The sequence below is a fragment of the Streptopelia decaocto genome, assembly GCF_964273445.1.
Source record: "Streptopelia decaocto genome assembly, chromosome: 4".
Taxonomy (NCBI): domain Eukaryota; kingdom Metazoa; phylum Chordata; class Aves; order Columbiformes; family Columbidae; genus Streptopelia; species Streptopelia decaocto.
Genome location: NC_138658.1, coordinates 31,446,549 through 31,468,098, shown reverse-complemented (window position 1 = coordinate 31,468,098; position 21,550 = coordinate 31,446,549). Strand labels below are relative to the sequence as shown.

Below are 21,550 nucleotides of genomic sequence, written 5' to 3'. Positions count from 1 at the left end.
AATATTCAATATCGATTTAGGATTTAGTAACAATTGTCATTGCAGCACTTATACCCCTGGATGAAATTCTGTTCTGCATACAATCAGTGAACCTCCTTGTCTGTCAACAACCCCTGTCTGGTGCTCTTGTGGAGGATAATTGCCACAAAACCACGAAGGAACAGCAGCTTCCCTATCATGACAGCATCGCTAGAATTAAGAGATGAAAGGTGTCTCTTGAACGATGGCTCCTCTGACACTGGAAATAGCACTGCTTCTCAGGATAGCAGAAAAGCAGCAAAAGCAGCAGCACAGAAACCATTTTTACATAAACCTTTATTTTTACATATTACTGCAGCAAATAAGATGTTATATTATGGTACTCAAAGCAAAACATCTTTACCCAAAAGCAATTATAATCCTAATAACATGCAAACAATTTTTAGAATATGCTGAAGTGCATGATCTACATCTATTCATAGTAACACGGCATACACCGTTGCACCATGCATCTAACATACTTTACAAAAGTTAGGCAAGCCTCTCTCAGCACAAGGAAAGGAAGCACAGAAGTTTGCAACAAGGTCCAAGTCACAGTGAATCATCAGGAAATCCATTAACATGATCTAGGCCTTCCACAAGAAATTACCATGTCCTACCACTTCCCTTTTAGATACAAATCTGGAGTTCAAAGTGTGATTAGTAAAGCCCAACCACACCTTAAAAGGTCAATTACCTCTGTCTCTTAAAAAGTTTCAATGTCATTTACTACATTCTGCACGAAAGACCTTCCTGAGCAATTCAGGATTTTCCCAAAAGAAAGAATGAAGCAAATTCCAATTAACATAGCCTACTTCAAACCAATAAAACTAATTAACATTACCTGTGCCCAGTGTGTTCTAAACACTATCATGCATGTTTCTGGGTCAACACCCTGCAGGCTCGGAACCTGCCGATTTTTGCTGATACCAGTTCCAGAGGACATTATAAATTTTCCAAAGGTCGAGCAAACTAGGCCATGCTGGATTTCTTTTGAAAATCCTGTAGTTGGCTACAGATGTCCAAGCATCATGTTGTGAGCATTGGTATCCACAGAAATCTGTTTAAAAATAAAACCAAACAAAATAAGACACACACATACCTATGAACATCAAATTAGTGTATAACAAAAAAGAACATACTTAAAGAGAATACTAAAACCTTTTTTCTCTTAATTCAGTTTAAGGATAGGATTTTTTTTTGCTTGAATTTTGAGATCACTGACTGAATTAAGGTGCTGCTGAAATAAATAAGCATAACAGAAGCTCATGCTGTAAATATTTTATACATATGTCACTATATTTGTAGCTTTTCATTATGGCATTTTTTGCCATCTGAGCATGTCTCTTTTCAGCATTGCTTAGTAACTAATGTTGCGTAGGCTATACAGGTAAAAAAAAGTACTGGTTACTTCTATATTTTTGAAACCATATTCTCATTAATAGATCTAATTACAAATACTTACAGCTTTCAGTCAGAAAGCATATAATAAACAGTTGAAAACATCTGTAGAACACCATATGCAAGTAGAAGGTTGCACCTGTATCAACAGCAAAGTAACCAAAACCAAACAATATGAAAGATAAAACCTTCATGTATCCAAAGTGAAATAAATTGAGATGCCATATTGAAGGACTATGAGAATAAGACCAAACACTGAAAGATTATTTTCATTCATTATTCAATATCTTCGATATCTGAGTACCAAAGTAGTTGCACACCTGCAGGGGAAAGTTAAAATGAAACAAAGACATATCTTCAAGATACTTGAGTGGCTTAAGAGAACATATTATTTCCTCAAGCACCAATATCTAAGTCAGATAGTCCCCTTTATTTTTGTCTCCATGGGCTTTACATTTTTATTCTCCTTTCTGCAAACCAACTAGGCTTTTAATTTAAAAATACTGGGCACAGGTAATGTTAATTCGGTTTCGGGCCATACAAAAAACCAAACCAACCAACCACCCAAAAAAATCAAACACAAAAATCCTCAAACGCATAAAAAGCCCCCAAAACAAAGAACCCCAAATAAAACAACAAGAAAAAAAACACCACAAACCACCAAAAAAACCCAAAAATCAAAACAACCACCACCACAACACCAAAATACCAACATATAAAGAGTTTAGGAAGACAAAAAATGCACTACAAGTTCTGACATCTCTTGTAAATCATGGTAGATTTTTATTTTAATTCGAGATTGCATTTTGAAGTGCTCTCCTTTTCTTCAGTCTTCATTAGGATCTCAGGGCCCCTGGACATCCACTGGCTTAGTGAAATACATAAGGAAGTTATTGTATCATAAGTTGCCACAGTCCATATAGCAATTATTTGCCAGTACAGTATGTATTTGTCTGTGTATACTATAAAAGATAAAAATCTTTTCTCTACAGTGGACATCTCTGCTCCCTGCACACGTGCTCTGCTTGTAGTCTTGGAGCTGTTAGCGTAGCAAAGCACAGAGTCTGTCTCAAAAGTAGCAGTGACTTTTGCCACTTTCAAGATGTCCAAAATACACAAGGCACAACTTCAAGATTTCTGAAGCAAGCAAAAAGCAAAAGATGGTTATGCATTCCTTTGTCTCTATATGTGTATATTCACATGCTTAAGATTCAATAAGATTAAACTGCATGATCAGGGTCTCCCCGTTCCATCCCAACCCATGCTCCTTACAGCACATAAGATGCATTTTCTAAACACTCTCATGGAAAACAATTAACACAATCTAGCTCATCCTTTTTGCAGATAATATTTCCATGTGTGGACAAACCAGCATAAATCCTGGACAGTTTATCTGTTTGGGCAACGGTACTTCCAGAACACAGCTGGCACTCCATACCAGTTACTTCCCAGATAATAAACCACATGGAACCAGACGCACTGGAGAACATTTGTGCAAGACCAGTGAGAATTAGCTCACGAGAATCAGTCAATGCTAGAAACAGAATCCCTTATAAAGTAATCCCTTATAAAATATTGCCAAAGTATCTCTACCACTTGGCCACAACTCCACTCGCACTTCTCACCTGCCTATCCCTTCCATGCTCACACTGACTTTACACTTTCAAGCACTCTCCTTCCCAGCATTTTGGTTCATATGCTCATTTACGTTTGAAGACACCTACCAGTATCTGCTACTTCATAAAGAGGTCTGTAAAAATGAGTAGAACTACTTCTACATTACTGATGTTCCTGCACAGGAGAAAAAAAAAAAAAGGGAAAAAAACAGAAAAAAGGAGAGGAAAAAAAAATCAGACATCAAAGTAGCAAGCAGATTTGAGAACCCAACTTCAGAGGCCTAGGATCTGTTCGTGTTGTGTTTGTGGGTTTTTGTTTGTGTTTCTTTTTCTCCCTACCCTTATTGCTACTGATTTAAGTAGGTACCAGTATATGTTCAATGCACAGTGCCTGGTGACTTTCGCTTGAAGATCTAAGTGCCCAACATTTCTACCAAAAAAACAGAAAAGAGATGCATGCTTACAGAATAGAAAAAGCCTGCTCTAAGTAGTTTGCCTAATACCATACTTAATAATCCAAAGGAATATTTCATCGACCTATTTTTCAGACCAGCTGTCCACTCCCTGCCAGTTCCCACTTTGTCAGCCCTCTCCTTCAAACAGAATTCTTACTATTTCTATAGAAGTTCATCAGACTCCTCCAGGCAAAAGTGTCCTTCACTGCACCGCCCTGATTCACTCTTTGAGCAAATCTGTCCTGTGTATTAAATGAGGCAAGCAGCTTTAGAAAAACTAATGTGATTGTGTAATTAAAGATGGTATCATAAGGTGCAGCAAGAGAACTTAATTAGCAAAGCAAGAGGCAAGCTCAATTCTGGGATTTAAAAGTTGCTCAACTGTACAACTTAAGAGTTATTTCAGTGTAGACTTTGCATGTTAAGAATTTAAATAAAAGAAATCGGCATTACACATCACAATATCACATGACAAATTCTGTCAGCAGTACAGCAGTATGATACCATGAGTAAAATCAGAAACTTCAGATCAGCCTCCACTATTTAAGCTAAGTAAGCAACAATAAGGGAGATTATAGCTTTCTTCAAAAATGCTGATTAAAAAACAAAACAAAACAAAACATTGACACAGGACTCTTGAGATGCATGCAGAGCTCTAGGACATACCACACATAGGCAATCCAAGACTATCTAACCTGTTACCCTGTCTTCTCTAATCTGTTATAATTCTCTGTCCTCCCTAGCCGCTGCAATTTTCTTTTTTCCTCATGCATCTTTCCTATCCCAGCCTCAGACTCTACTCCACAAACTCAAAGACAGTACTCATTCCCTCCCCATCAGATCCTCCTTTAAATAACTACTTCTATCTTGTAGCTCTCTAAATACTTTTTTGGGCAGTAGAGGTTCTGTACTGGTGCTGTGGTCATTACAGACTCCTGAAATACTGCCATACTACTCTGCAGCTATGAGAAGACCTAAAGTGAACCAAAATGGTACATGTCACCACACATTCAAAATACAGCCAGATGCCCAGAGATCCAGTGACAGAGCCACTGTTAGGTTTGTGTGTGCAATAGGAAAGCTCACTTTCCATAAAACTGCTACTTTCTTATTGACGTTTATGTAAGAATTTATAACTAGCACTATGTTCTTGAACACTCAAGCCCCGCCTCTGCTAACAGCTTACTGTCGAAGCAGACGACTGCTACAGTCTGCACCTGCAGCGTGGACATCTTTTCCTACACAAGCATTTCCAACATCTAGCTACTGTACATAAAGAATGGATATGGCCCCTGTGAAAGAGGCCTCCAAGACAAGGGGGTGTGTTTCCTCTTCTCCTGCAGGAAGTCCCCCAAGGTCTTACATATCCAAGGTGGCACTTAGGGACATGCTTTAGCGGTGGACTTGGCAGTGCTGGCTTTATGGTTGGATTGTATGATCTTAAAGGTCTTTTCCAACCTAAATGATTTTAGGATTCTATGATATTTAAGAGCTTCCTGCTATTTAAATCCTAATTTGGTCACACTCCATTTAAAACACTTGAGGCTTCTCAGATACATGCAACATTCACAACTGGCAGCATTTTGATTAGAATCAGATCTTCTTCAAAGTTAGATGACACTATATCAGAACAGCAAGGGCTTTCAATATTGCCAACTCTAGAAATGTCTACCAGCCATAGGGAACTTTTAGAAGGGTTCCCCTGAGCTGCCTGGTCCATTTACTCTGTTATTACATGCACAAACACTAGCCCAGTGCTTGAAAAAGATCTTTAGGAGTACATGATTGACAAACACTGTAAAATATCAAATTAATCTCCAGCATTTATGTATTCTAAGTAAAAATTACACCTACCAGCACGTACATACAATCACAAAATTAAAGCCATTTACATTTTTAGTTAACAAAGAATCATTAAAAACATCTATTGTTCCTTGGTGACAAACAATAACATCTCGGTAAAATTCAATCTGTTTGATTCTATGCATTCTGAATGTTCACTCCTACTGCACAAAGTCATCATAGACAGACTGTACAAAGCATCACACAAATCATAAAAATACCAAATAGAAATTATTAGCTGAAAACAACTTGCCTGCAGCAAACATTAAGTTGACAAGGGCTAAGTTTACTTGCATCTAGCCCAGCTATCGGATCAGAAATCTAAGAGCAGTGAGAGAATACAGACATTATCCTCAGAGCAGCAAATACTATGGCTTTTTAATAATTTCTAATTTAAAAGTAACAAGACAGCAACAAACAAATATGCAATCATATTTCTAAGATCAAATCAATCCTATTAAGGAAGCAAAGGTTTCCATTTTGGAAAGCATCTTGGGATACTGGGATTTCCTTAATAATACAAACCACTAATTGATTGTGTAGGCTTCAAAGACATTAAACTCTGTAATAGTGTTTCAAAAAGCAAAGAAAGCTTTTGACAACTTAAGTGGTCACAGAGTAGATCCTAAAAACAGCATACCTGTTTAAAAAAAGCAAAGTAATTGAATTGGAAGAGATATTATCTTTCAAGATACATATCAACCGAAAGTTAGTATGCTCTAGTTATAGCAGTAGCAGAAATAATATATTCATTATAACCATAGTAAGCAGATTTTGGTACTAGATTAGTAGGTTTACTTGATTAATTTGCAAGGCCAGATGTGCCACAGTAACTGCAACATTTATTCCCTGTGAAGTAAAACTAATGTAAATTAAACAGGACAAATAACCTGACCATATGGAGTGCAAAGCTGAGAAAATAATTTATAGAACACTGATTCAGGGAGGAAAGAGTAGAAGTGAACTTTAGGGGCACTAAGAATGGAAGTAATGGTTTATTTTAACCAGTTCATGGTTAAAATTTTACGATAATTTAGCCTTTCCGCTCTGTTAAAACCCAATCAAGGTTTTACACTACCATTTCATAGTCCTGACAGGTGTAATCACACTCCCTTCTGCAGTCCATTCAAAATTCCCCTTCCAAAAACCACCGCTCAGTTTAATACTTTGACCCTGCCACACAACAACAAAACCTTAGCAGGTAAATCTTTCTGCAATCCAACCATATCTTATCTATCAGTCATTTAACCCTATTATAAGGCCAAGTCCACTTACATATGCTTTCCACAGCTATTTCACATGCCTATACTGACAACACTTTTGTCTCTAATTCCTTCTCTCCTACACGATGTACCTGTGCCTACTGCCAAGGGTTTATACACTCAACAGTCCCCATATGGAACAAGAAGCAGCCACATACACATCACACACATGAGGAACTGAGGTTCAAAATGACAAGACACTATCTCCCCTAAGATCTTCCTATATTCTTGTGTAACCAAACAAAAGCTTCTGAAGTCAGGCAACTAATTTGCACCTACATAAACTTTTATGGGCATGGCTAGTTGCTGTTTTGTTTGGTTTTCCTACAAATCTGGTCAACTGTTGCATATACAAACATACTAACAAGCACCTGTCTTCTCCCTATATGGCAGCAAAGTTATACAGTCACACCCACAGGTCTATTACCCTGTCTGTGCAGTCCATGGTAAGTGAATGAGGATGGGAGGAAGAAAACAGAAAACTTTAGTACAATTCAATCTATTGCCAGTTGGGTTTTGTTTTGTTTTAAAGCAGCAGTCCACAACTGCATTGAGTAGCTTTAGATTAACGATGAGACAGAGCCAGTCACTGGACTCGTGAAGGATATATGTTTTCAGTTTTCCTTCAGAAGTCTGTAAAGCATCAACCCTTTTCCCACAGCTGATTACAGGACTGGACTCCCCAGTCAACAGAAGTACTTATTTTACTGCAAAGTACACTGGAAGAGCAGCTTAGCAGCGAATCCCCTGTGAAGTCCACTCCCACTAGAGTGTCTCTTTTCAAATGCTTCACTTTTGAATTATAAAAAAGTATTATAGCACAGAAGTTTGCAGGACCGGGCTTCCCAGGCAATGCACAACATACACACATAAGATACACTGGCTAATATGGTATGGTAGACACAGAAGATGCTGCAAGGCTCTGCAGTTTTATTATTGAAGTTGTCTCCTGTTGAAAGGCTAAGATGCTGTGTTCTCCAACAGTCCTTGAACACAAATGTACCTCTGTTATCAGATACTTTTGCTCCACCAGCCAAAGCTTTCTACCCTGTCAGTCCAGGTACACAGGAGACAATGGAGATAACAGATAAGAAGCCTTGATGGCAGTGAAAGAAACAGCATATATCAAAACATTTTTATGGATCAGTGTGACATAAAAGGGCTTGAAATTAGACAACTTCAAAGAAGAAGGAGGAAATTATATGGTCTTATGCATACCTATGTAATCACATCTCTGCAGTCTCTGATAAGCGGATGCGGGAGGGTAGGAGAAAAATTAGTGGTAAATTTTAGAATGCATCAGCTTAGTTCCAGTTTATAAGGACCCTTGTTCAGGGTCTGTTTATTTTGGCTGAAAAGAAAGTCTTCTGCATAGATTTTCAGCTCTTATTTAGAGACTATGATCAGGGAGAGGATTTAAATTTTATTAACAAGAGTATTTCAAATGAAGACATCAATCCTTTCAAAGGAAACGATTCACACCGCTTGTGGTAAGTTTAGCTACGAAAGCAAAGCCTATGCAGGACAGTCACATCCCTACCCTTAATGATCCCGTGCATTCGCCACCAGAATGCCGAAGGATTACAAATAGCTCACTGGAGAGCAGCAGATCTGTGGTAGGTGACTGAGAAAATGTCAGTGGTTAAAAGCCACTGCATCAGAGGATCCTCTTTTTGGTTAAGTACTACTCACGCTCAGAAGCTCTACTAGCAAGAAAGCCGCAGCAGATTACTGGAGGAACAGTTTAAACTACATGAACAATTATCCTCCTTCTTCATTTGTTCCTTTATGTTTCAATGCTGCAGTCCATCTACCTCAAGCAAACATTTCACATTTAGTGAGCTTTCTTCAGTCTATCTTTTCTACCCTGTATCTGCAAAGACACTATGTCTTCTGTGTGTGGGTGGGACAAGATATGTTTTACACTGATAAATCTATCTGCTTAAAAGCCTAACAGAGAACAAGTCACCACAAATTGTAAAGCAATGTAGTTAATCAAAGTATCAATCTGTTCTCATCAAGCACAATTTAAAACAACCTGCTAACATGAAAGTAAGAACGTCTTGTGACTTCTCCCCACAGAGACTGCCTAATAAGATCTATCTCACGAGAGAAACTACACGCAGTATGTTTTGTAATAAGACAAAAATCTTACTGTCCCATCTACTGTCAGCCTGCTGCAGTTAAACACAATTCATCTTTTCTGAAATCCCTGGGGATCTACACTACTCACATATTCATTGTAGAGTCACATCTGGGCCCCTCAGTTCAAGAGGGACAGGGAACTGCTGGAGAGAGTCCAGTACAGAGCCACAAAGATGATTAAGGGAGTGGAGCATCTTCCTTATGAGGAAAGGCTGAGGGAACTGGGTCTCTTTAGCTTGGAGGAGACTGAGGGGTGACCTCTTAATGTTTATAAATATATGAAGGGTGAGTGTCACGAGGATGGAGCCAGGCTCTTCTCAGTGACAACCAATGATAAGACAATGGGCAATAGGTACAAACTGGAACATAGGAGGTTCCACTTAAATATGAGAAGAAACTTCTTCACAGTGAGGGTGACAGAGCACTGGAACAGGCTGCCCAGGGAGGTTGTAGAATCTTCTTCTCTGGAGACATTCAAAACCCACCTGGACGCCTTCCTGCATAATCTCATCTAAGCGTTCCTGCTCCAGCAGGGGGATTGGACTAGATGATCTTTTGAGGTCCCTTGCAATCCCTCACATTCTGTGATTCTGTGATCAGCGCAAAAAACTAATTGGGGTACCACTGACCTCTTAATGTGATCTGTGTAATCCTATGGTGTTATATGTATGGGGATCCAGGTTACAACAATAAATAAATACACGGTTCTCCAGATACATGAACGGGCAATTCCCCCACAGCAAGTACAGCAACAGTGTGACAGGCAAGAGGCCCATGTGACAGCCCCAGTTCGGCAGTGCTGCAGTGGCATATATGTGCACGCTGGAAGGGCAAGCCGTGGCATCAGCCGCCCTGGCAGCCCGTGGGCTTCTGCTGCGTGGGTCAGCCAAAATGAAAGAACAGAGAGTCCAGTTCCGTGGCATGGTCTGACATGCATTGATGGTTTAGGCTAAAATTATACACAGTGGGTCTAAGAAGGTCTGCAGTTAACCAGCAAAGACGATTCATCAAAGGGCGTATCTACCAAAGCTAGAGAAACAGCAGTGACTGCTCAAGAAAGCAGTAATTAAACAAAGCAGAATACTTGACAGACCTTGACCTGCTCAAGGAGGACTCTATTTACCTGATACACCACAGGACATGTTCATCTACCATAAGCATTTGCTCATAGGCAATTTCACTGGAACTCAGGAGCATACAATCTCTGAAGTTACTCTCGCAAAGTCCCAGAAGGAATGAACTACATGTTCATATCCCTAGGTCATAAACCTGAAACTAGAGACGGGAAAAATAAGGTTGCAGTTCTAGTGGTAGGACTAATTACTTTTGGAGAGAGATAAAGAGTATAATAAACCTGTTTCTCTGTTGTATTTGATCTCCTCACATTTGACCTACTACAGAAAGGCAACAATTCAGTAACAATTAGTGGTTCAAAACACAGATTATGTTGGTTAAAATCTTGAGAATAAAATAGCAGCTAGGGTTCTCAAAATCTGAGATAGACATCTCTCTATTCTTAATAGCACTCAGGCACACTATGATAGAGGTATCTTGTCTGCTGCTAGCAGACAACTGCTGCAAAAGGGATATTAAAAACATGAACTAAACTGGAAAATAAAAATAGCAGCTCAGAAAAGTTCATTTCTACCTGTGTACTGGAGAAGTCAGACGTCATTGAACTGAAATCAGTTCAAAGGCTTTAACTTTGCTGGTTCACTCCCAAATCACCACCAAAACTGCTGACCCAAGAAGAGTATGTTGCCACTAGAATGCCTGAGGCCCACGGACCAAAGCACTTAGTTTCGTACTTTGTGAGGCAGTTTTTGTACTTTGTAATGCGAGACAGGTATTACAAGCAAAACAGAACTCAGTTTAAAACTTGGTGCTGTGAATATGCTTTCATATCAAGTTTCAAAGAGAAAGAGATCAACCCCAAAGGGCATAGCGCATGTCACTGCGTGAAAGCTACCTTCCAGTGCTTGATTATAAGGGAATTGCAGGTATCAGCTGCTGTGTCTACACTAGTAATTTTGTTTTGTCATAATTGAAGTGAATTATTGGGAAAAAATAGTTGTGGCCAACCTCCCCATCTCTACTGAGAATTTGTACCGGGTTTATTTCAAAATTTATCACCATCCATGAGTGGGAGGGAGCAACACATCAGAAAACAGACATTTAACAACATCTACTTTATGTTCTGGTTATGCTAGTGGAAGAAAGAAATCAAAACGAACCACGCAATCTGCAACATCAATTTTGATTTCTAAAATAATTCTGACATCTGTGTAACATACAAACTTGGCCCCAACTTACTCGTAATTTAGAAATACCACATGCTTCTTGAAGTTGTGATGCTGAAGTGAATGGAACTTTTTATAAGTTTTTTTTTGAGAAAGGTAAAACAGTATCTGAAGCTAAAAGTATAAAATAAATTAATAGGAAATTATTAAGTTGCCTATCTAGAAAACCTTCCCAACAGGAAGATGAATGAGACCAGGAAAGCAGTAGAAGACTCTATCCTCTGAAGATTTAAAACTATTTTCAGAACTAGGACACAGAATAGGAAATACTACCTTCCCGAGAGAAAGGTGGTCTAGAAAAAAGTTATCAATATACCTGTAACTATCATGTGCAGATTACAGGAAACTACATATTTTATGTATACGGCAATAATATGGAAGACAATTTTTCAAGTGATTTGAATAACATGTCAAACTACTCATTATAATAAGCATAAGAAGCCCAAGAATGATGTTCTCAAGTCTACAAAGTGACATTAAAGACAACGTGTATGCTTTCAGCACTAATCAACAATAAAATGCAAATACATATTCTCAACAGTCCACATTTCATGATAAAGAAGCCATAAACATTTTTTTTATTTCAAAGCTCTCAGATAATTCTGTAGGTTCTAAACATAGTTCCAGCCCAAGAATCAGCAGTAAAACACCATAAAGATTATCCTGATTACTTGATCAATAAACCAACAAACCAACCGACAAGCAAGCTTCCCCAGAGGTTTGTCACCAGGTTTTCACTGAGAAAAGAACTTCCATTTTGCAGATGGAATTCATCTCTCTTGTCCACATGCACACATTACTTCTCTTTATCAGTCTCTTTCAAATTAAAAGCTCCAGAAAAGGACAGAATATGCCATAAAATCAAAGTTGTTATGTATAGAATAGATATTGCATAGTTGTTAACATAATACTTACCCTAGAAGCATATTCATTTCTCTTCTCGGGGCTTCATTCACAATACAAAGTTGGGTTTTTTTTCCTGGAAGAACAATGGGTTTATAAATTTAGGTAACTATAATACAATAAAACCCTCTCATACTTCTCAATATGTTCATTATATAACAACTAGATGACTTGAATCTGTCGTTTATCATTCTGTACAAGGTTAACTGAAACCACTCGTTTTAGAGACAATTAACACCCCAAGACACTTATCCACCAAGTCAACATTATTTCCTACATTCTTAAGTGATAACCTCTTAGTAACACGATGAGCAAATTAATGAAGGGAATGAGCAAAAGCTTATCATTATGCAGCTTCAGGACAACTGTTTCATTGCACTGTAGAACAGCTGAAGCCCATCACAAATTACTTCTCAAACCTAGTAAACTTAATGAGCTACTAAAACCCGAAGTGTCGTTTTCATATGTCACTCTATGTACTATGTATTGCCTGATATTAGGTAAGGGGATGTGTTAAAATGTTATATTTAGTGGACTGACACTTTTGAAAGTGGATTGACATTACTGAATGTTAATGTACTTTTGTGATCTTTTTTCCTTCTTTAAAAAAAATAAAAATAGGAACAGAAAGAATACAACACTGTGTGAACCAACATTGTTTGCATCAGACATTTGCAATTTAGCTTGGAGAAAGCTCCAGAAGCTAGGGAACCTCTTTGCCCTAAATTATGTTCCAGGCCTGGCAAAGACAAAAGCACTTGCAAAAGCTTTTGTCATGTTATTTTATGACTATCAATTGCCACATTTGGAAAGAAACACTGAATAAACATTATTATTTAAGATGAAACCCACAAATCACTATAGCACACTGTTCACTGAAGAACAAGAAGAAAAGGAGAAAAAGGCAAAACAAATACTCTTTACAAAATTATATCCTGTCCATCCAGCTCCCCATTCCCATAATGAACAAAACCCCATGTATTTGGTTTCACAGGAAACTGCACAAAAACACCACTCTCCCTCTTTCCTTCCACTTCAAGTCAGAGCAGACAAGCAGAATTTGAAGATTCATTTTATATTAATTCCTATTGCAAAGTCAAGAACATCAATAAAATTACACTTTCCCCATCTGTGATCATAGATCCACAAAAAACAACCTCTTCTCCTCCAGTGACACCCTTATTTAAAAATATTAGTACAGATTTGCAAGTTGAGCGGACTGTGACAGATAATGGCTTTCTATATGTACATTGAACTTTTTCCTTTTAATGCACATGGTAGTGAACAGCAAAATACAAAGTGGATTGTTGGCATTTTTATTATGTTTAGAGCATAAAAAGCCAAATCAAAGTAGAATTCCCCATGTTATTCAATTTCTATTTCCATTTCTATGTAGTTTCATTGCATTTTACACAGGTGGTAGGTGTTTTTCCCTCTTAGCTTCTCCAGCATTCCTAGGAATAAAATTGTGTCATATAAACAGTGTTAAGTTGTCCATTATGCAGAGTAGAAATTAATTCTTCATCTCTGACCTAACAACACAAGTCCACTCTACTCTAAAAATATGTTTACGCTCTTACACTGCCTAGTCTCCTGTCACTGGAAACTGAAAGTCATTGCAGCATCTTCCATTCTAGTGACTACACTTGCCTGGATAGTTAAGACATACGAATGCACTGGCAAAAAAAGAAACATTTAACGTATACAACACTTGTCTCAGACATATTGCCAGTATACAAAACAGAAACTGCTAAATAATCAAGGGAATAATTGAAAAAAAAAAAAAAAAAAAAGAAGATCCAGGTAATCTGACACTTTCATAACAATTCTGTATCTATCTTTTCTTTTTCTTTTTTTTTTTTTTTTTTTTTTTCCAGGTTTGCCTTTGTACCTTTGGGAAAACATTAATAGAAATACAGGTGTCTTTTTAGTCAAGGGAGGAATGAAGATAAACTAGCAACTTTTACACCCTGGACAGTAGAAGAAAGTAAATAATAGCCCTTTCTGAATTGCAAATGAAGACTATATATCTCTCAAAGGGAGTGCTCTGAAAAACAGGTTCTCTCACAAAATTTGTGATTTTCCAATATCTACTAAAAGGTGGGGTAAATATCAAAAGCTAGTAAAAATAAAATTTAATTACGATTAAAACTTTTTAACGCTTAGAATGATCAACACTGAAAGCCTAGTAAAGAAGACAGTTGGACATCAGCCCTAGCAGGAATGCTTCTTGGTGCAGATAACTGAAACTCAAACCACAACCTCTCCCATCTAATTTTGTAACACCTAACGAGGCTTCTACAGGCGTGGGAAAGCAGGGGTTCCACCCATCAACAGGCTGTTCTTATTCCTGCCTGCACACCTCCAAAACTGGGGAGTGTCTGCGTATGGCTCTGGGAACGTTGCTGCTTCTCACCTCTGCTGCCATCCTTCCGTCTGAGGTTGTCAGAGCTGCAGAAGCTACAGTACACTGATATTCCATTTATTTAAGTATCTGGGGTGTACTTTTATCTCCCATGCCTGACAGACAGCACCTCTCCTCTCCCATGTCCTCTCATGACAAATTTTTCAATTTTTCAAATTCCCTTCACAATCTTCTCGAAAAGTTGCAATAAATGTTCTAGCCAAAACTGAAAACTGAGCCTTATGCAAAATCAGATACGACACACTCATCCTTACAGAGCTCCAAAGGAAAAGCACAAACTGAAGGCAGGAACAGTCTGAAGTCTCCGTGCACAGGTCTTGAATGTTAGTTGTAACCACAGCACGTCTGGAAGTAAGGCAGCCAACTTTCTTCCTGTGGACACAGTTCTTGACACTGAATTACCAATTCATGATTTTTTTTTTTTCAGTCTCTCATTTAAAAGGGGAAATAGGCTATGCTAATTAGAAAGCATAAGTCAAATCAATTTTTTGGTTTTGATGTATCAGTTCTGAAAGTACTTTAGTACCAACAAAATTATTGTTTGCCAGTTATCCCTCTGCTGAAACAAAACTTAGAGTATTTCTGCTGTCACCACATATATTGCCATCTCTGCACTCTGTTTTACGTTTTTCCACATTTTACTCTGTTTTATCTTCAAGTCTACATCTCCCCAGATGCCATTTTACTTACATCATAATTCATGCCATGGCCACTCGACTAATAAAGTACTTCAGCACTGTTTCAGAACATGTAGTCTCTCCACTAGTCAACATTCAGATACCCCTGCTGTTCTCAGGCATACTTGTGCTATGAAGGACATTAACCTCCAGTGCTGAGAGTCGCAGAATGTCTCAGGAGACCCTTCATTGACTTTATGGAAGAATTTGCATACAATCAAATGTCTGTGCTGCAAAACTAACCAGAAATAAATGGTGTTATTACTAAGTCAGCACTAAACTAAACACATATGACTAATGACAAATGAATGAAGAAAATGTAGAAAAACTCTCTTCAGGAGTGCCAAGTACCAAAAGCGTGTCCACCTGCGATTACACATACCAAAGCAATCCACCTAATTGGAAAAGAACCAGTCCACGAAGTTGGCAACACGTGAAAATTCACACCCACTAGATTCAACATGTACAGATGGGGTTGTGGCAATGCCTCTCCAGCCTCTAACTCCGCAGGACTGGGAGTCAAGATGATGTGGTTTTCCCTGACGAGAAAAAATGAGTTTTCCCTGTGACAGTATATGTATCTACCAACTCAACTATCAATAAGATCAATGTAAAAAATAAAACACAGTGCTGTGATGGATGACTAGTTAACCTACCACCAGAAGCAGTAAATGGGCTCTTGTGGGCCCACAAGGGCTGTAGCTGCTGCTATTAAAACACAGTGGTACAGCAGCTGTCCTATCTTACGTGCCTCAGAGCACTACAAAGAGTTTTAAGTGTCAATTTAACATGGGACCATAAGAAAGGAGATTCATCTTGCACCTCTAGCAACCATTTGAACAACATATTCTCTCATTATAGACCATTTCAGAGATATCTGAAGTACTATTTTAACGATGCTCTAAAAAGATCCAATGATTAAAGAACTCAACCTGAGAAAATCAGTGTAAATCATTTCAAAATAAAGACCAAGTGAAAGCAACCTTAACCAAATAAGCTGCCTCAGACGCCAGAAGCACCTATTCACTCACAGTCACCAAATCTTACAAACATTTCTTGGGAAACCTTCAAAGCTTGAGAGTTTCTAGATGGATTGAACAAGTTTATTTGGACTTAGACAAGATTGTATGAGTAATTTGGTGGGAAATAGTATTAACTGGACTTGCCAAAAGACTGGACTTGCTCAAATCTGTTAAATTCCCTCTTACTTGCTCTGAATAGTACGCTGGGGACATAATCATCATCATGAGCTGCTGTGGTAACTGCCTACACACAGGAGTTCAAGCCAGGAGATTTAACCTTCTCCTCCAATTCCCTTCCCTTTTATGTGAGCCTAAGGCAAATGACTCAGCTCAGTTTCTCCTGTTAAGATGAGAGCAACAGACTTTTGGAGAGCACTGATAATTATTAAAGCAGCAAGTCATCATTATTCAGTTGACAGTCTGGCTGTTTTAACTGTCCAGAAAACTCTGAGTCCCTACACACCACACTCGGACAACACACTTAAACTTATGGTCCCGATCAGAAACTCCTACTCGGCAAAACGTTTCTAAACCCAAGGTCTACAAGTAATGAATTCTCATCTTACCTTCATTTCTATATTTTGGCAGTAGACAGAAAAAAAAAAAACCTCTAAATGAAGAAAAAAATACATTAAGTGTTTCACAACACCAGTGGGAGGGTTACATGCAATGTATGGCTGTTTATTAGAGTGCTATTTTGCTTAGCAGATCAGAGGATATAATCAGCAGATGATGCAGCCATGATTTGCGAAGCACAGGCTTATTAAAGACTAATGAGATAAACGAGTTAAAATTTACATTTTGCTCCACAGATAAGGTTCATTGGCACACTTATCTCCAACACCATGGTTTGAATATTAAGCCCAGTTATTAATGTCTAGTAAAGCTAATTATAATGCTGAGTGGCATTAAACGATAACCAGGCAGCCTGTTAGAATCACATCCTTTAGTATTACTGTAGCTCTGAAGTTAAGTGTTCTGCATCTGGAAATAAACACCTGTTGAGCTCATGCTGTGAGAAAGCACAACCCTTCTGCGCCTTTTTCCTGACCCTTCTGAAAGCTCAAAGCCACGTTCTAACAATGCAACAGGCAGGCAAACATTTCTCATTACTATGATTTGAACAGTGTCTGTTTGTCTTATTGCAGTAACAGTAAGGATTAAGTGACAAGTATTTTTGTATCTACAAAATATTACATTACAGGTGGCATATACTCTCTAATCTCAAATAGAAAAAGTGCTGAGGTACTAACAAAATTAACAGTAAAAGCCTGGAAACCATATTTGTTTGGTTTTACTCACTTTTTTTACCATCTTCTGTTAAAACCACACCTATTCCCATAAAACACCCATCATTTATGGTAAAGGATACTTAAAATACAATTTACACCTTATACTATCCTACATGTTTTTATGCCACATCTATCTAATGTGAGCACTTAAATGGAGCACTTAAGGGTAAGAGGACAAGGGCCATAACATTCTTTCCATTTTAATCTCCACAACGTATCTGTCCTGTGACAGCAATGGAAAGAAGGCAAGGTGGGATTATTAAGTGTCAGCTATCTGTGTATCAACAGTAACCAGTGTCAGGACTCATGTGTACCAGTCCAAGAAGAATTTCTGGTAAGCACAAGCTGAAGGTACACAGTTCCTCTGGGAGCATCCCATCCCAACATGAGAGCAGCAGCACCTCTCCCTGTGTGAGGAGAGCCATGGAAGGTACAGGACTCCACAGCAGCCATCATTACCTTTTCAAAGTAAAATACACTAATAGAATGACAACAAAAAGCATAAAACCACTTCAGGTAAAACAACTCCATTTCTTATTTGTAAGGTAATACTCAAAACCGAACATTCACTACACCCATAAAAAAGGCACTGCAGAACTAACAGAACTTTTTCTTCTGTGGGGAAAAGTGAAAAGGTACTTACAGTGTGACAATAAAAGAAACTAGCTGAGCAAATCATGTGTGAAGCATTAAATGCAACTGATTTTTGGAATGTGCTTTTGTTCCTTTCAATTTATCATCCGATTTAAACATTCAGCTTGTAATACAATCCATTCTCCTTTCTTCAGCCTAGCTTTAAAATACAGGCATGCCATACTTCAGCAGCAAAGGCAAAGAAAGGCAGTGGAGCTCAGAAACAGAAGATCAGGTGTATGGCTTGATGGGAAGCATTCCACCAGTTATAGAAATACAAGGCTATATGCTGGCATGCACAAATCTGTGCTGTAGGCACACACACACAAGAGCTGTCTACTTCAGCAGTAGGTTCCAGTGCCACAAAACCACAAAGCCAGATGAGCTCCACCAGACCCTTTCAGCTACTGGTAGAGCAAGTTATGTCAAAAGAACTCCCCACACTCTTCACATGGTTCCTATGCCAGGCACCAGGTCCTGAAAGCAAACCTGGAAAGGAGAGGTGAGTGCTCAAAGGATCCCTCCCAACGATGTGCCTTGAAAATGGATACTTGTGACTTTGGAAAAGCAGAACCACCAAGCCTCTTGCCCTAAGGGAAAATCCTGCCAGCCTGATCCCATGAGAGCTCCTCTCTCTACACAGGTTACTCCACAGAGGACAAAGCAGCTCTGCAGTCTTTTTCCTTCAATACATTGCAGTAGATGTGGTTTTTCCCAAGCCATTTTATGCGTATGGCTTGTTTACTAAAAGAATAATCAGAGAGGCTGCTCCAATTACTCTTTCAACTACACTAATACTGGGTAGGTATTCTGAATCTAAATGCTTCAATACTTCCCTGCATCTATAAACAAGAGATGCATCTAAAGCATATTATATTTTTACAAGAGAGACAACAGCAGCACAGTATCCCCACAGGCAGCCTTGTCAGGAAAAGTGGTAAATAATTAATTTTCCCAAGTTAACTTGAATTCCAGACTAGCATTTGTGAGCAACAGTGGCATGGAAAGGCAACTAACAACTCTAGTTTGTATTCCTGTCTAGTAAGGAACTCCACCTTACATGCAAGCACTGACAGCTGCATCTCAGAGACAGGAAAAATAAAGAACATTTATTCAAGTCCAGCAAAGAGTCTCTGTGAAATACAAAGAACTCAGAAGTCTGTGCTTGGCTACTTCTGTATTTTTTATTATTTCCTTTTTTGATGGTTAATGGGCCAAACACAGATAGGTGCTAAGCATGGATGTCAGACTGCAGCACACAGAACGCTCCACTATCATCTACCCTACAAATAATAAAAGATATCGTTCACTGCTTACTATGCTTTTTTCTCCTGCACTACAGATGTTTGGCAGGAAGGTGGGGGACAATTCTAAATGTGGGAGTCGGGAGCGCATTCTAGCAAAATCTTCTTTTCAACATTGATCTTATGTTTAGCACTTTAACAAGCAGAGGTTTAAAACAGTATATAAAGAGTTATGAGTAGTACTGGTGTACATTCAGTATTTGTGGTTTGAAGTGACTGAAGTTTTATATAGACTATCAACTGATGAATTGTGATGCCATATCACCCTTAGAAAAGGTGAATGATCTAATTCTTTTACCACTTCCATTTGTTGCCTCGTAAGTGCTCGCAGATCGCAACAGACAAAGAATAATTCATACAATCAGAACTAAACTGGCCTTTGAGACAAGACTTTCTAGAAGGTGGTTTCTTTCCTTGGAAATGGTCCACAAAAATGGACTAGAAAACCATCTACACAAACATTTAAGAAACAAGTTTCATCACCATATTGCTTAGTCATTAATTTTCTGACAAATGATGGGTTTCGTGAGTAATTCTATACTTGGTGGGATTCAAAAAGGAGATGGAAGAGCCTCTCAGGCTTACTTTAATTTTCAAGCCATGACTAGATCTAATTCTCCACACATTTTTCTTCCAAGTCTGATTTTATTTCTCGTGGTTCAAGAACTGTCTTGACTCTGTGACTGAGAACAAAGTTGATGGTCCTCAAGATCCTATTTCCTTTCATTTCAGTCATCTGAATTTTTAGAGGATCAGAATACAGTTATTAATTTCTTTATAATAGAGCTGCATTAGAACCATGATAAAGAAACGGGAGAAATGTTCTCCTCTGTTCATTACGATCAATAGATTATGTAGCTCAGTCAGAAAGCAGAAGGAATTATGAAAAAAAGAAAGCAATCTTTAAACTATTAATATTTCCAGAACAACTTTTCTTTCAGACATGCAGATTCCCACCTCCCAAACACAGCTAATAATGTCAGAAGCCCTGAGATTCATGTGGTCAGAATGACTAATATTTACATTAAGCAAATGTATTGCCATAGTAACATAGACACCACAGAGCTGTCTACCTGCCACAGCTCACTAAATTATTTAGCATGCCAATGCTACAGTGACACTGTGTAAATGATCACATTCATTAGGAGCAGAGAATGCGCTGAAAAACTGAATGTTAGACAGTTATATTTATTGCCATGAATAAAAAAATGGCACCAGTACTGAAAAGAAAGTATAGAAGCATAGAGGAAGGATACAGCCTGTAGCAGAACAACGCACCTTGAAAAGTTTTATTTAAAAAACATATCCACATCACCATCCCTGTGCAAAGCAGCACAAAATGTAATCCCGCTTATGGAACATAAGGCTGACCCGTTGTGGCCAGAACAGAGATAAATTACTTCCCGCATTACATTTTGGGGATAATCATTACATTTGTTTAACATACATCTTACATTCCCAAAATAATACTCTACATTGCAGGATTATAAGAGCTGTTGCATGTGAAAGATTCAGAAGTAACTATGATACACTCTCAGAAATCTGTAGCTCTTCAACAGTCAAGACATTGACGATTAGGAGAGAGGTGCAATATTCTGGGTGACGCTCTGCCACATCCTCCAAGTGGTAAATAATGGCAGGGATCTGAGTGGTTTGTGTAAGTCTCTATCCTCAATCTGAGTTAAAGCAGCTTGGAAACCTCAAGCACTTCCTGCACTATGGATACTTTCCCTTCATGTATAACAGCACCATCAATAACAGGTCAAGAAACAGAGGAGAAAGCTCACGTCAGCTCCTGCAACCAGATGGATTTCTTCCTAATTTTGGCAGCTGTAGCCCCTTCTTTTGTTGGACACAAATCATGTGTTTTCACACCTTGCTTTGAACTCAAGACAACCCAGAGGAAACCTAAGAGTCACAGCACAAAGAGCTAGGACAAAACTATCCCAGCCCAGCTCTAACCAACTCCTGTTCTCTCTGATCTTTTTAATTCTTCACAGGCTCAACTGACAGAAATTCAATGCAAGAGAAAGCTTTAAATTTCTTCTAATAAATTTTTATGGAAAATTGGTCTGGCATACACTCTTCTTCAACCTCATGCTTGTGTTACTATTAACCTGCATGGAAATGCCACAAAGGCTTACTTAAAGACATTTTTTATAGTACTAGGAATAATCAAATCTAACCTTAAAATAACAGATTGCCATAACAGAGACTCACGTAGAATTCTATCCCGAGAGATTGGCTTTATAAAA

The 21,550-nt window shown here is 38.4% G+C and overlaps 1 protein-coding gene across 2 annotated transcripts in view; it reads right to left on the bottom strand.

Moving 5' to 3' along the window:
• FHIP1A (FHF complex subunit HOOK interacting protein 1A) overlaps window positions 1-21,550 on the bottom strand; it is a 91,589-nt gene that overhangs the window by 38,469 nt on the left and 31,570 nt on the right. For both annotated transcript variants that reach the window (XM_082051956.1, XM_082051955.1), the window contains exons 3-4: window positions 11,955-12,018; window positions 863-1,078 (exon numbers count right to left, since the gene is read on the bottom strand). In XM_082051956.1, coding sequence (XP_081908082.1) covers window positions 863-964 — 102 coding nt within the window. In that variant the 5' untranslated portion in view covers window positions 965-1,078; window positions 11,955-12,018. The remainder of the gene's footprint in view (window positions 1-862; window positions 1,079-11,954; window positions 12,019-21,550) is intronic.